This window comes from Triticum aestivum, chromosome 1D (assembly GCF_018294505.1).
Source record: "Triticum aestivum cultivar Chinese Spring chromosome 1D, IWGSC CS RefSeq v2.1, whole genome shotgun sequence".
NCBI lineage: Eukaryota > Viridiplantae > Streptophyta > Magnoliopsida > Poales > Poaceae > Triticum > Triticum aestivum.
The window spans coordinates 28,510,878-28,527,312 of record NC_057796.1 but is presented as its reverse complement, the minus strand read 5'-3'; the positions used below and the strand labels follow the sequence as shown (position 1 = coordinate 28,527,312).

At 49.0% G+C, this 16,435-nt stretch overlaps 1 protein-coding gene across 1 annotated transcript; it reads left to right on the top strand.

The window, feature by feature from the left end:
* Nucleotides 1-14,279: 14,279 nt before the first annotated feature.
* LOC123164079 (putative F-box protein At1g33530) lies at nucleotides 14,280-16,019 on the top strand. Its single transcript, XM_044581494.1, has one exon. The coding sequence runs from the start codon at nucleotides 14,395-14,397 to the stop codon at nucleotides 15,517-15,519; it is 1,125 nt and encodes a 374-aa protein (XP_044437429.1). The 5' UTR covers nucleotides 14,280-14,394; the 3' UTR covers nucleotides 15,520-16,019.
* The last annotated feature ends 416 nt before the right edge of the window (nucleotides 16,020-16,435 follow it).

The following is a 16,435-nucleotide window of genomic DNA, read 5'->3' as shown; positions in this document are numbered from 1 at the left end:
ATCGAATATATGCCAGACATCCGCCAGTGCTGAGAGATCAAGGATGGGACGGTTGGGATATTGTCCATTGCTTCACTCACCTATGTGTTCACCTTTTTATTACCAGAAGCATACTCGTTAACACCGTTGATGCGAGCTTTCACCGTCCGAAGCCAAGGGAGGTTCCCAGGTACCAATGAAGTCAGAATCATAGTGCCTACCCTTTTGTTATTAGTTGTTCGAATAAACACCCATGTTGTATGGTTGTTCTTCGCTCGTTGCTGCTGCTGTCTACTCTTTTGGTTCTCCGGAGATTCCTTCGGTGTGCTCTATGCTTTATTTTCTTATGAAAGGATGGTAATAAACCTTTGGCCTCTGCATGGGTTGATCGACACATGCTTTCGTGCTCAGTTTTTGGTTTCCTTTCTCTCTTGCGCCAGTAGTATGCCTTTTTTATCTCATCTTTTGAATTTGTGTAAGGTTAACCTAAGGTGAAAAGCAGCATCCCTACTTTCCATGCCTTTGTTAACCTCATCGAAGGCCCCTTTATGGATTCTCAGCTCTGGATAGGAGTGCAGAGCAGCGCCCGATCCGTCCCGCTCCATAGTCAAAACTGATTTTCTTTAGTTACAACTGCTCTGCTCAGTTTTAGTCCAATATGAACCAACTCTCTACTTATGCGGGACTATGCGGGTTGCCCGGGCAACCCTAGCTCTGGAGTCCTGGGAGCTTTTCTTGGTGTCCTCCGCCCGTCATGGGAGCTTTTCGTCGACAATTGGCTTCTTTTTGTTGGGGAGAAAAAAAAATCATGTGATGCTCGCATGACAAAAACTGTTTTTCAGCCAAGACCATGCATTGATCACCATGGCCGAATATATTGTAACCAACCCCCATACATGCGTACACATGGATTGAAGTACTAGCACAGTGTCTCCTCCGACTGTGTTATTCTTTACTATCCATGTAGATGGGGCCGACAGGCAAAAAAAATGTAGATGTGCCCGGTCCATAGGATAGACAAACTGAACGATCTGTATTAATTGCTACTCGATCACTACTTAAACAATAGACCCAATCTGCTCGACACCACAAGCCTGAAATGTGCACCACCGAGGGAAACATCAATCTGGGGCGTGTTTGGCTGCCTGGGTAGCTTCACCCTGCATCGCATGGAGGATCCTGGCTGAGCTTGGCCTGGTTGAGCCGATGCAAAGATGAACTAAGATGTATGTTTGGTAGACTGTACTGTATGTGTGCACCAGAGATGCTGTATACAACATATCTTGTTTGGTAGGCTGCATCAGAGGTTGCATGGTGAGGGCAAAGAAAGGAAGCAAAACAAATCTGAACCAGCTGCTGCTTCTTCACACATTAGATCTGCTGCTGCTCTTCGTGAATTAAACAAGTTGCACGGCGAGGGCCCCGTGACGGAGGTTAGCATTTTTGTAGCTCATGGTGGTGGCCATGGCAATTGAAGGATGCACCGGCCGACGACTACCAGGCAGACACGGATGATTTGACGACGGCACCGATGTTACATATTAGTACCTGGTGAGCGTCATCCGCGGGAGCTCCAAGCGCCAGTGCTCCATGACGACGACCGGCTGTCCGGCCGAGCCGACAATGGCGCGGCTCCTCCTGCGACCCGGCTCCTACTGAGCACACACCGGCGGCGGGGTTTGAGTGCAGACGGACGGGCGGCACGCGGCGTCGCAGCGTACGAGGGAGCTCAGACCGGTGGCGGGGGCGGCGGCGGCGGTGGCGGCGGTTTGGCGTGCTCGATCCGATCTGGTTCGGCGGACTCCCACATGATCAGACTGCCAACAATTCCATCCACCAAACAATTTTTTTTTAGAGAAAGCAAAGCTTTATAACTTAACGGTGCTCGGGTAAATCGCCCGACACACAAGCAGCCACATGGCGCTGTACAATATTGGTCCAGCCAATGCTGTCATTTGGCAAACATAAACTACCAAGTTTTGCAAGTTCATGCGCTATCGAGTTCGCTGCGCGTCTACAGAAAGTAATAGATTGCTTAGAGAACCACAATTTAAGCTGAAGCTTGATGTCCTCGATGACAGCCGCGTATGGGGACGAGTCAACCTTGGACAAGTCGAGTGCTTCCTGCAGTAGCTGTGAATCGGTGTCGAAGACGACATGAAGGGCGCCAATGTCAGCTGCCATGGCCACCGCCTCAGACATGGCCGCAACCTCTGCTCCGAATGGGTCATTTATCTGCTCCTTCCTACCAGCTCGGGCCAGCAGCACATCTCCCGCCTCGTCACGGACAACCGCTCCCCATGCAGCAAAAGTCTCGCCCGGCGTATACGCTCCATCCACATTGATCTTCAGAATTCCTTCACCCGGCGGTGCCCACTTGCTCTCTGCTTGCTTCTTTTTACTCGTTCTAAACAGTTGCATGAACTCCAAGGTACTGCATTGGACTCGGCGAATTAGCTCGTCATCCGTGATTGGTAATTCCCCTTCTCGTATTTTATTCCTCTTGTTCCACCAGTTCCACCAGAAGGTGAGGATTTGGACACACACATTTTCATCTAGCCTCCAAAGCAGGTCCATGATTGCATGTACTGACGATAGCTCTTCCATCTCCAAGCGTACCCTCTCCAGGCTCATCTCCCTCCACACTTCCTTGACAGCGTTGCATTTGACAAAAAGATGAGCCCCGTCTTCATCCACTCTCCCGCAAAAGAAGCACTTGGAGTTCTCGAGCCTGACCCCTCTTCTCGTCAGGTTAGTACAGAAAGCCAGTGACTCGTGTTTGACTCGCCAAGCGAACATCTGAATCTTGCGTGGGCAGGGTAGTTTCCATATCCTACGCCATGCCTGGTTATCCCACCTATCCAAGTTTCCCACCACCATTGTGCTATTGCCAGGGGCCCCATTCCTTGCTTGTTTCTGCAACTGTACAAATAGCTTGTAGGCGCTTTTCACAATATGGTTCCCTTTAGAGTCAAAATGCCATGCCATGAAATCACTGACTCCTTCACGCAATGGAATCCGGAGAATGTGTCATACATCATCCGGCCAGAAAGTGTCCTTAACAAGCTGCTCATCCCATGCTCCCGTAATCGGGCAAATAAGCTCGCTGACCTGTGTAATCAGGTTCTGTCCTTTGGGTGTAATAACACGGCGTGACCAAGCCCTTGGAATCCAGGGATCGGACCAGATGTTAACTCCCGTCCCATCGCCGATTCGCCAGATATAACCCTCCTTGATTAGCTCGAGGCCACGAAGAATACTCCGCCATGTATACGATATTCCATCCCTAGGTTCTGCATCCAACATATGACAATGAGGGAAGTATCTCGCTTTCATGATGCGTCCACAAAGGGACTCCGGATTTTGCAGCAGTCTCCACCCCTGTCGAGACAGCATTGCCATATTGAAACTGTGCATATCCCTGAAGCCTAGTACACCCATACCTTTCGGAAGTGACAAGGTTTCCCAACTTAGCCAGTGCATGGTGTTTTCTTTATCCTGTTGGCTCCACCAAAATTTCCCTATGAGCGTATTCAGTTCCTTGCAAAAACCTTTCGTCAGGTCGAAACACGACATGGCAAAGGCCGGTATCGCCTGTGCCACAGATTTCACGAGCGTCTCCTTCCCGGCTTTCGCAAGCAGTCTCTCCTGCCATCCATGCATTCGGCCACACATGTTATTCTTTATGTAGCCAAAGACTCGCCGTTTTGATCTGCCTACATGTACAGGTAGCCCCAAATAGCGATCGTTCCAGTTCTCACTGTATATTTTGAGCGACCCTTTGACTGAACTTTTTGCCTCTGTACTAGTATTGGGCGAGAACATGATCGCCGATTTCTCCATGTTGACACTTTGGCCAGAGCAGTTTTCATAAAGATCGAGGATATCTCGAAGGGTCGTGGCTTCCTGCTGTGTTGCCTTTAGCAAAATCATGGAATCATCTGCAAAGAACAGATGTGAAACAGTTGGTGCAGCTCGGCAAATCTGGACACCACTAACCTTCCCCGTCTCCTCGGCCTCGTGTAACAACGCTGACAACCCTTCAGCACAGATCACAAACAGGTAAGGGGAAAGCGGATCCCCTTGTTTTAATCCTCGAGATGGACTGAACTGCTGCGTTAGGACGCCATTAACTTTAACCTGGTACCTCACAGTGGTTACACATTTCATTATCAGGGTCACCCATCTTCTCCTAAATCCCAGTTTTCTTAGCATGGCTTCAAGGAATGTCCACTCTACTCGGTCATAGGCCTTACTCATATCCGCTTTCACTGCCGCAACTCCTTCTCGGCCATGCTTCTTGTTCCTGAGATAGTGCGAGACCTCAAAGGCAATGAGCACATTATCCGTGATTAGCCGTCCGGGAACGAATGCACTTTGATTTTCAGAGATAACTTCCGGCAAGATCACTTTTAGTCTATTTGCAAGAACCTTGTGTTGGAAATATGCCCTAGAGGCAATAATAAAATGGTTATTATTATATTTCCTTGTTCATGATAATTGTCTATTGTTCATGCTATAATTGTGTTATCCGGAAATCGTAATACATGTGTGAATACATAGACCACAGCAAGTCCCTAGTGAGCCTCTAGTTGACTAGCTCGTTGATCAACAGATAGTCATGGTTTCCTGACTATGGACATTGGATGTCATTGATAACGGGATCATATCATTAGGAGAATGATGTGATGGACAAGACCCAATCCTAAGCATAGCACAAAAGATCGTGTAGTTCGTTTGCTAGAGCTTTTCCAAATGTCAAGTATCATTTCCTTAGACCATGAGATTGTGCAACTCCCGGATACCGTAGGAGTGCTTTGGGTGTGCCAAACGTCACAACATAACTGGGTGACTATAAAGGTGCACTACGGGTATCTCCGAAAGTGTCTGTTGGGTTGGCACGAATCGAGACTGGGATCTGTCACTCCGTATGACGGAGAGGTATCTCTGGGCCCACTCGGTAATGCATCATCATAATGAGCTCAATGTGACTAAGGGTTTGGTCACGGGATCATGCATTACGGTACGAGTAAAGTGACTTGCCGGTAACGAGATTGAACAAGGTATTGGGATACCGACGATCGAATCTCGGACAAGTAACGTACCGATTGACAAAGGGAATTGTATACGGGATTGATTGAATCCTCGACATCGTGGTTCATCCAATGAGATCATCGTGGAACATGTGGGAGCCAACATGGGTATCCAGATCCCGCTGTTGGTTATTGACCGGAGAGTCGTCTCGGTCATGTCTGCATGTCTCCCGAACCCGTAGGGTCTACACACTTAAGGTTCGGTGACGCTAGGGTTGTAGAGATATTAGTATGCGGTAACCCGAAAGTTGTTCGGAGTCCCGGATGAGATCCCGGACGTCACGAGGAGTTCCGGGATGGTCCGGAGGTGAAGAATTGTATATAGGAAGTCCAGTTTCGGCCACCGGGAAAGTTTCGGGGGCACCAGTATTGTACCGGGACCACCGGAAGGGTCCCGAGGGTCCACCGGGTGGGGCCACCTATCCCGGAGGGCCCCATGGTCTGAAGTGGGGAAGGAAACCAGCCACTGGTGGGCTGGTGCGCCCCCCTTGGGCCTCCCCTGCGCCTAGGGCTGGAAACCCTAGGGGTGGGGGGCGCCCCACTTGGCTTGGGGGGCAAGCCACCCCCTTGGCCGCCGCCCCCCTGGAGATGGGATCTCCCAGGGCCAGCGCCCCCCAGTGGGCCTATATAAAGGGGGGGAGGGAGGGCGGCCGCACCACAGCCCCTGGCGCCTCCCTCTCCCTCCCGTGACACATCTCCCTCCTCCCGTAGCACTTGGCGAAGCCCTGTCGGAATCCCGCTACTTCCACCACCACGCCGTCGTGCTGCTGGATCTCCATCAACCTCTCCTCCCCCCTTGCTGGATGAAGAAGGAGGAGACGTCGCTGCTCCGTACGTGTGTTGAACGCGGAGGTGCCCTCCGTTCAGCGCTCGGTCATCGGTGATTTGGATCACGACGAGTACGACTCCATCAACCCCGTTCACTTGAACGCTTCCGCTCGCGATCTACAAGGGTATGTAGATGCACTCAATCTCCCTCGTTGCTAGATGACTCCATAGATGATCTTGGTGATGCGTAGAAAATTTTAAATTTCTGCTACGATCCCCAACAGTGGCATCATGAGCCAGGCCTATGCGTAGTTTCTATGCACGAGTAGAACACAAACTTGTTGTGGGCGTAGATGTTGTCAATTTTCTTGCCACTACTAGTCTTGTCTTGTTTCGGCGGCATTGTGGGATGAAGCGGCCCGGACCGACCTTACACGTACGCTTACGTGAGACAGGTTCCACCGACTGACATGCACTAGTTGCATAAGGTGGCTAGCGGGTGTCTGTCTCTCCCACTTTAATCGGAACGGATTCGATGAAAAGGGTCCTTATGAAGGGTAAATAGAAATTGGCATATCACGTTGTGGTTTTACGTAGGTAAGAAACGTTCTTGCTAGAAACCTATAGAAGCCACGTAAAAACATGCAGCAACAATTAGAGGACGTCTAACTTGTTTTTGCAGCATATGCCTTGTGATGTGATATGGCCAAAAGGATGTGATGAATGAGATATATGTGATGTATGAGATTGATCATGTTCATGTAATAGGAATCACGACTTGCATGTCGATGAGTATGACAACCGGCAGGAGCCATAGGAGTTGTCTTTATTTTTTGCATGACCTGCGAGTCATTGAATAACGCCATGTAAATTACTTTACTTTATTGCTAAACACGTTAGCCATAGAAGTAGAAGTAATCGTTGGCGTGACAACTTCATGAAGACACGATGATGGAGATCATGGTGTCATGCCGGTGACGAAGATGATCATGGCGCCCCGAAGATGGAGATCAAAAGGAGCAAAATGATATTGGCCATATCATGTCACTATTTGATTGCATGTGATGTTTATCATGTTTTACATCTTATTTGCTTAGAACGACGGTAGCTTAAATAAGATGATCCCTCGCAATAATTTCAAGAAAGTGTTCCCCCTAACTGTGTACCGTTGCGAAGGTTCGTTGTTTCGAAGCACCACGTGATGATCGGGTGTGATAGATTCTAACGTTCGAATACAACGGGTGTAAGCCAGATTTACACACGCAATACACTTAGGTTGACTTGACGAGCCTAGCATGTACAGACATGGCCTCGAAACACGGAAGACCGAAAGGTCGAGCATGAGTCGTATAGAAGATACGATCAACATGAAGATGTTCACCGATGTTGACTAGTCTGTCTCACGTGATGATCGGACACGGCCTAGTTGACTCGGATCATGTTTCACTTAGATGACTAGAGGGATGTCTATCTGAGTGGGAGTTCATTGAATAATTTGATTAGATGAACTTAATTATCATGAACTTAGTCTAAAATCTTTACAATATGTCTTGTAGATCAAATGGCCCACGTTGCCCTCAACTTCAATGCGTTCCTAGAGAAAACCAAGCTGAAAGATGATGGCAGCAACTATACGGACTGGGTCCGGAACCTGAGGATCATCCTCATAGCTGCCAAGAAAGATTATGTCCTAGAAGCACCGCTAGGTGAAGCACCCATCCCAGAGAACCAAGACGTTATGAACGCTTGGCAGTCACGTGCTGATGATTACTCCCTCGTTCAGTGCGGCATGCTTTACAGCTTAGAACCGGGGCTCCAAAAGCGTTTTGAGCAACACAGAGCATATGAGATGTTCGAAGAGCTGAAAATGGTTTTCTAAGCTCATGCCCGGGTCGAGAGATATGAAGTCTCCGACAAGTTCTTCAGTTGTAAGATGGAGGAAAACAGTTCTGTCAGTGAGCACATACTCAAAATGTCTGGGTTGCACAACCGCTTGACTCAGCTGGGAGTTAATCTCCCGGATGACGCGGTCATTGACAGAATCCTTCAGTCGCTTCCACCGAGCTACAAGAGCTTTGTGATGAGCTTCAATATGCAGGGGATGGAAAAGACCATTCCTGAGGTATATTCAATGCTGAAATCAGCGGAGGTGGAGATCAAAAAGGAACATCAAGTGTTGATGGTGAATAAAACCACTAAGTTCAAGAAGGCAAGGGTAAGAAGAACTTCAAGAAGGACGGCAAGGGAGTTGCCGCGCCCGGTAAGCCAGTTGCCGGGAAGAAGCCAAAGAATGGACCCAAGCCTGAGACTGAGTGCTTTTATTGCAAGGGAAGTGGTCACTGGAAGCGGAACTGCCCCAAATACTTAGCGGACAAGAAGGCCGGCAACACCAAAGGTATATGTGATATACATGTAATTGATGTGTACCTTACCAGTACTCGTAGTAGCTCCTGGGTATTTGATACCGGTGCGGTTGCTCATATTTGTAACTCAAAACAGGAGCTGCGGAATAAGCGGAGACTGGCGAAGGACGAGGTGACGATGCGCGTCGGGAATGGTTCCAAGGTCGATGTGATCGCCGTCGGCACGCTACCTCTACATTTACCTACGGGATTAGTTTTAAACCTCAATAATTGTTATTTAGTGCCAGCTTTGAGCATGAACATTGTATCAGGATCTCGTTTAATTCGAGATGGCTACTCATTTAAATCCGAGAATAATGGTTGTTCTATTTATATGAGAGATATGTTTTATGGTCATGCCCCGCTGGTCAATGGTTTATTCTTAATGAATCTCGAACGTGATGTTACACATATTCATAGTGTGAATACCAAAAGATGTAAGGTTGATAATGATAGTCCCACATACTTGTGGCACTGCCGTCTTGGTCACATTGGTGTCAAACACATGAAGAAGCTCCATGCAGATGGACTTTTGGAGTCTCTTGATTACGAATCATTTGACACGTGCGAACCATGCCTCATGGGTAAGATGACCAAGACTCCGTTCTCCAGAACAATGGAGCGAGCAACCAACTTATTGGAAATCATACATACTGATGTGTGCGGTCCAATGAGTGTTGAGGCTCGCGGTGGCTATCGTTATGTTCTCACTCTCACTGATGACTTGAGTAGATATGGGTATGTCTACCTAATGAAACACAAGTCTGAAACCTTTGAAAAGTTTAAGGAATTTCAGAGTGAGGTTGAGAATCAACGTGACAGGAAAATAAAGTTCTTATGATCAGATCGTGGAGGAGAATATTTGAGTCACGAATTTGGCACACACTTAAGGACATGTGGAATAGTTTCACAACTCACGCCGCCTGAAACACCTCAGCGAAATGGTGTGTCTGAACGTCGTAATCGCACTCTATTGGATATGGTGCGATCTATGATGTCTCTTATCGATCTACCGCTCTCATTTTGGGGCTATGCTTTAGAGACTGCCGCATTCACTTTAAATAGGGCTCCGTCGAAATCCGTTGAGATGACACCGTATGAACTATGGTTTGGAAAGAAACCTAAGCTCTCGTTTCTAAAAGTTTGGGGATGCGATGCTTATGTCAAGAAACTTCAACCTGAAAAGCTCGAACCCAAGTCGGAAAAATGCGTCTTCATAGGATACCCTAAGGAAACCATTGGGTATACCTTCTACCTCAGATCCGAAGGCAAGATCTTTGTTGCCAAGAACGGGTCCTTTCTGGAGAAAGAGTTTCTCTCGAAAGAAGTAAGTGGGAGGAAGGTAGAACTTGATGAGGTGATAGTCACCCCTTCCGAACCGGAAAGTAGCGCAGCGCGGGAAGATGTTCCTGTGGTGCCTGCACCGACTGGGGAGGAAGTTAATGATGATGATCATGAAGCTTCAGATCAAGTTACTGCTGAACTTCGTAGGTCCACAAGGACACGTTCTGCACCAGAGTGGTACGACAACCCTGTCATGGAAATCATGTTGTTAGACAACGGTGAACCTTCGAACTATGAAGAAGCGATGGCGGGCCCGGATTCCGACAAATGGCTAGAAGCCATGAAATCCGAGATAGGATCCATGTATGAAAACGAAGTATGGACTTTGACTGACTTGCCCGATGATCGGCGAGCCATAGAAAATAAATGGATCTTTAAGAAGAAGACAGACGCGGATGGTAATGTGACCATCTATAAGGCTCGACTTGTCGCTAAGGGTTATCGATAAGTTCAAGGGGTTGACTACGATGAGACTTTCTCACCCGTAGCGAAGCTGAAGTCCGTCCAAATCATGCTAGCAATTGCCGCATTCTATGATTATGAGATATGGCAAATGGACGTCAAAACGGCATTCCTTAACGGCTTTCTTAAGGAAGAATTGTATATGATGCAGCCGGAAGGTTTTGTCGATCCTAAGAATGCTAACAAGGTATGCAAGCTCCAGCGCTCCATCTATGGGCTGGTGCAAGCATCTCGGAGTTGGAACATTCGATTTGATGAGATGATCAAAGCGTTTGGGTTTACACAGACTTATGGAGAAGCCTGTGTTTACAAGAAAGTGAGTGGGAGCTCTGTAGCATTTCTCTTATTATATGTGGATGACATACCATTGATGGGAAATGATATAGAATTCTTGGAAAGTATAAAGGCCTACTTGAATAAGTGTTTTTCAATGAAGGACCTTGGAGAAGCTGCTTACATATTAGGCATCAAGATCTATAGAGATAGATCAAGACGCCTCATTGGTCTTTCACAAAGTACGTACCTTGACAAGATATTGAAGAAGTTCAATATGGATCAGTCCAAGAAGGGGTTCTTGCCTGTATTGCAAGGTGTGCAATTGAGCACGGCTCAATGCCCGACCACGGCAGAAGATAGAGAAAAGATGAGTGTCATCCCCTATGCCTCGGCCATAGGGTCTATTATGTATGCCATGCTGTATACTAGACCTGATGTAAACCTTGCCGTAAGTTTGGTAGGAAGGTACCAAAGTAATCCCGGCATGGAACACTGGACAGCGGTCAAGAACATCCTGAAGTACCTGAAAAGGACTAAGGATATGTTTCTCATTTATGGAGGTGACGAAGAGCTCGTCGTAAAGGGTTACGTCGATGCTAGCTTCGACACAGATCTGGATGACTCTAAGTCACAAACCGGATACGTGTATACTTTGAATGGTGGGGCAGTAAGCTGGTGCAGTTGCAAGCAAAGCGTCGTGGCGGGATCTACATGTGAAGCGGAGTACATGGCGGCCTCAGAGGCAGCACAAGAAGCAATCTGGATAAAGGAGTTCATTACCGACCTAGGGGTGATTCCCAATGCGTCGGGTCCGATGACTCTCTTCTGTGACAACACTGGAGCTATTGCCCTTGCCAAGGAGCCCAGGTTTCACAGGAAGACCAGGCATATCAAGCGTCGCTTCAACTCCATTCGTGAAAGTGTTCAAAATGGAGACATAGATATTTGTAAAGTACATACGGACCTGAATGTAGCAGATCCGTTAACTAAACCTCTCCCTAGAGCAAAACATGATCAACACCAGAACTCTATGGGTGTTCGATTCATCACAATGTAACTAGATTATTGACTCTAGTGCAAGTGGGAGACTGTTGGAAATATGCCCTAGAGGCAATAATAAAATGGTTATTATTATATTTCCTTGTTCATGATAATTGTCTATTGTTCATGCTATAATTGTGTTATCCGGAAATCGTAATACATGTGTGAATACATAGACCACAACAAGTCCCTAGTGAGCCTCTAGTTGACTAGCTCGTTGATCAACAGATAGTCATGGTTTCCTGACTATGGACATTGGATGTCATTGATAACGGGATCACATCATTAGGAGAATGATGTGATGGACAAGACCCAATCCTAAGCATAGCACAAAAGACCGTGTAGTTCGTTTGCTAGAGCTTTTCCAAATGTCAAGTATCATTTCCTTAGACCATGAGATTGTGCAACTCCCGGATACCCTAGGAGTGCTTTGGGTGTGCCAAACGTCACAACGTAACTGGGTGACTATAAAGGTGCACTACGGGTATCTCCGAAAGTGTCTGTTGGGTTGGCACGAATCGAGACTGGGATTTGTCACTCCGTATGACGGAGAGGTATCTCTGGGCCCACTCGGTAATGCATCATCATAATGAGCTCAATGTGACCAAGTGTTTGGTCACGGGATCATGCATTACGGTACGAGTAAAGTGACTTGTCGGTAACGAGATTGAACAAGGTATTGGGATACCGACGATCGAATCTCGGGCAAGTAACGTACCGATTGACAAAGGGAATTGTATACGGGATTGATTGAATCCTCGACATCGTGGTTCATCCGATGAGATCATCGTGGAACATGTGGGAGCCAACATGGGTATCCAGATCCCGCTGTTGGTTATTGACCGGAGAGTCGTCTCGGTCATGTCTGCATGTCTCCCGAACCCGTAGGGTCTACACACTTAAGGTTCGGTGACGCTAGGGTTGTAGAGATATTAGTATGCGGTAACCCGAAAGTTGTTCGGAGTCCCGAATGAGATCCCGGACGTCACGAGGAGTTCCGGAATGGTCCGGAGGTGAAGAATTGTATATAGGAAGTCCAGTTTCGGCCACCGGGAAAGTTTCGGGGGTCACCGGTATTGTACTGGGACCACCGGAACGGTCCCGGGGGTCCACCGGGTGGGGCCACCTATCCCGGAGGGCCCCATGGGCTGAAGTGGGGAAGGGAACTAGCCACTGGTGGGCTGGTGCGCCCCCCTTGGCCTCCCCTGCGCCTAGGGTTGGAAACCCTAGGGGTGGGGGGGCGCCCCACTTGGCTTGGGGGGCAAGCCACCCCCTTGGCCGCCACCCCCCTGGAGATGGGATCTCCCAGGGCCGGCGCCCCCCAGGGGGCCTATATAAAGGGGGGGGGGGAGGGAGGGCAGCCGCACCACAGCCCCCGGCGCCTCCCTCTCCCTCCCGTGACACATCTCCCTCCTCCCGTAGCGCTTGGCGAAGCCCTGTCGGAATCCCGCTACTTCCACCACCACGCCGTCGTGCTGCTGGATCTCCATCAACCTCTCCTTCCCCCTTGCTGGATCAAGAAGGAGGAGACGTTGCTGCTCCGTACGTGTGTTGAACGCGGAGGTGCCGTCCGTTCGGCGCTCGGTCATCGGTGATTTGGATCACGACGAGTACGACTCCATCAACCCCGTTCACTTGAACGCTTCCGCTCGCGATCTACAAGGGTATGTAGATGCACTCATCTCCCTCGTTGCTAGATGACTCCATAGATTGATCTTGGTGATGCGTAGAAAATTTGAAATTTCTGCTACGATCCCCAACACCTTGGACACCAACTTGTACAAAACATTACAGAGGCTGATTGGTCTTAGGTCCTTGATTCTGTTCGGGTTCCTGACCTTGGGAATAAGAACTACCAATATGTCATTCCACCCTGCCGGCATGTCCCCTCCATTAAGCACGGCCAGGACCTCGTCAACCACATAATCCCCATGAAATGCCAATGACGCTTGAACACAATAGAAGGCATGCCGTCAGGCCCCGGAGCTTTAAGATCGCCGATGTGGTCTAGAGCTGCCTTCACCTCCTCTCGTGTGAATACAGCATCAAGAAAGTTTGCCATTTCAGCTGTCACACGTGGCTGGACCTTCGCGATGAGTTCATCAACGCGGTTGCCCGCCGAGGTGGTGAAAAGATCCTGAAAAAAAGAGGACACATAGTTAGTTAAATCCTCCTCCGCCACCACGGTTCCATCCTCCCTCCTCAACTCCTTAATACGGTTCGCTTTTTTCCTCGCCGAAGCGACAGTATGATAGAACCGTGTGTTCCTATCTCCATCTAGCAGCCACCAAACATGTGCTCTCTGCTTCCACATCGTGTTCTTCTTCTCCTCCAGCTCATCCACCACACACCTAAGTCTAGCTTCCTCCTCTATTTTTTCCTGCGAAACTCTCGCTGCCATACACCGTTCCAGCTCCGCTTTAGCTTTTTTCAGCTGGCCCTCCACTGCCCCGACCACTTCTCTGTCCCAAGTCCGCAGCTTCCCAGCCACTTCTCTTAAAGCATGCGCTACCCCTCCGTCTCTCCTTCCCCAGCTTTGCTCCCATGCTTCTCTGATGACATCCTCACATCCCTCCTCCTGTAACCAATGGGCTTCAAAACGGAATCCATTGTCTCCACCTTTCCAGCTCCTATCCGCCCCTTGCATCCACACAATCACCGGCCTGTGGTCCGAGTGCCGTGGTGCACCATTCACAACTGTAAAATCTGGGAACTTCTCTTGCCACCTGTCATTTGCGGTTGCCCTATCAAGCCTCTCACATATGTACGAGCTCAGATCCTTGCTGTTCCATCCACCAAACAATTACAAAGTGTATCCTACACAAGACCAAACCACATTTATTCATTCCAGGATAAAAGAGAGGCTCCAAACAGAACCTGGGCCAAGCCCAGCCCGTTCGAGAGCAGCCCAAGTTACACATCCGTGAGAACTGGGACAAGAGGAAGGAAAGACCTACCTCCGCCGCGTCCGCCGTCACCGCTACCCCTCTACCACCACCGACCTCCCACTCCCAGCCGGGCCGGCGACCATGGCGGACGCCGCAGGTGCGACTCCCCTCCTCCCCGGCCTCCCGGACGAGATCGCCATCTGGGAGATCCTCGTCCGCCTGCCCCTCAAATCCCTCCTCCGCAGCCGCGCCATCAGCCCCGCATGGCGCCGCGCCACCTCCACCCGCGGCTTCCTCCTGTCCCACCACGCCCGCCAGCCCGCCCTCCCCCTCCAGTACACCCACAGCAACGTCGCCGACGGCGGCGAGTCCCTGGACGTCGTCCCCTTCAACCACCGTGCAGGGGTCGCCGCCGCCGACCGGTTCCAGTGCGTCGCGAGGCTGAAAACGGCTCCCGTCCTAACGAGTTCATGCGTCCGTGCTCCTCGCTTCTATCTCGAGGCCTCCTGCGACGGCCTCCTCGTGCTCTCCATCGAATTTGACGACATCTGCATCTGCAACCCGGCAACTCGACAGTACGCAGCTCTCCAGCAGGTTCGTGGATTCAGGCCCGTGGAGTTGTACCCCCACCCCTCTACCGGTGACTACCAGCTGTTGTTGTACCAGGATGAAGATCAAGGTGCCATCTACATTTTCACAGTAGGCTCTGGCCAGCCGCCGAGGCACATAGGGTGCCCTGACCCGAACGAACTGGAAGATTGCCCCGGACTCCTGTTCCATGGTAGCCTGTATTGGTACATAGGCAACCGGATAATGGTATTCGACACCACCGCCGAGTCGTTCCGGCAGATCCGTGCTCCGGTGGCCAGTGACCACGCCCGACTATTTGAGATGGGTGATATGCTTGGTGTCTCGTCTCTTAATGATGAGGAGACAGCCATTGATATCTGGGTGATGCGGGACTACCAAGGCGAGGTCTGGGATTTCAAGCGTCGGATTGACTTGCCGGCCGCAGAGATCAGGCACCAGTGTCAATGTTCTCTCTCTGAAGAGGATGTGATGGTTGTGCCTGGGGACGGTGAGTTGGTCGTGCTGGTCGGTTGTAATGGCTGGCTGTTTCAGGTTGATGTCAATGGCAAGTTGATTGCTAGTTTCCAACCCAGAGGCCTCAATTATACTCTACATGTGCTCAAGCAGACTCTTGTTCAACATACCTTTTTTCTGGCACTAGAGGGTTATGTTGTGAATGCCTCGCCTTTTATCTGACCAAATGATTATGTTGTCAGCACTTAGAGGGCTGTTCAGTCTGGTGGTGTTTCTTATCGGCCTAGCTCTCCGTATCCACATGAGCTGCAATATGTATGAACTAGATCCTGGTTATGCTGTCAACTCGTAGCCCTTCATCTGAGAGCTGTTGAGTGTGGTGCTGTTTCTTATCAGCCTAGCTCTCCGTATCAACATGAACTGCTGTATGTATTAACTACTAGATCCAATGTTCTGTTGCAATCCATTCCTTTTCATGATTCCATTGCATCTGGTTAGATATTGAAATGTACTGTTATAATTCTGCCTTTGCGTTGCATCATTTGGTATTGTATCAATTACTTCACTTTAGCTGCCAACCACTAATGCTTCATGTGGTGTTTAATCTTAAGATAAGCTCGAGAAATGAAACTTGTGCTGAGTAGCAGAAGAAAGGTTATCATGGTCAGGCTCAGGTCCCAGATTGTGCTCCCCTTTTGATTCTGTAAATGCCAGCCATGCTCTTTTTTTCCTTTACCGGCACAATGATTATGAATTAGGTCCACTATGAGCCTTGTTTCTTTTTTGATGTGGACAAGTTATGATCAAGAAGCTCTGACTGTTTCATGGTTGTATGAAATTTATACTCGTTAGAATATTCTTTTGGGCTGAAGTGGCGAGCATGTTGATGCTAAAGTTATTGTGTCATTTTGGTCAGCGGTCGAAATAGTGCCTATCGGTCTGCCTCATGTCTCCGTTTTTCTCTGAACTGAAGAATTGCCTTGGTATTTTATCGAGTCTTCTTTCTTAAAGATCATCCAGTGGTTTTCTTGATAACTAAATATTTGGTCAATATACATCAGTTTCCTGTTTCTAAGTATTTCTAGCGGATGATTAAATGTGGAAGCTGATCCTCTCAGTTTGTTCACTTGCTACTTTC

Coding starts and splice junctions, on each gene's coding strand:
- LOC123164079 (XM_044581494.1), top strand. CDS start 14,395: ATGGCGGACGCCGCAGGTGCGACTCCCCTCCTCCCCGGCCTCCCGGAC.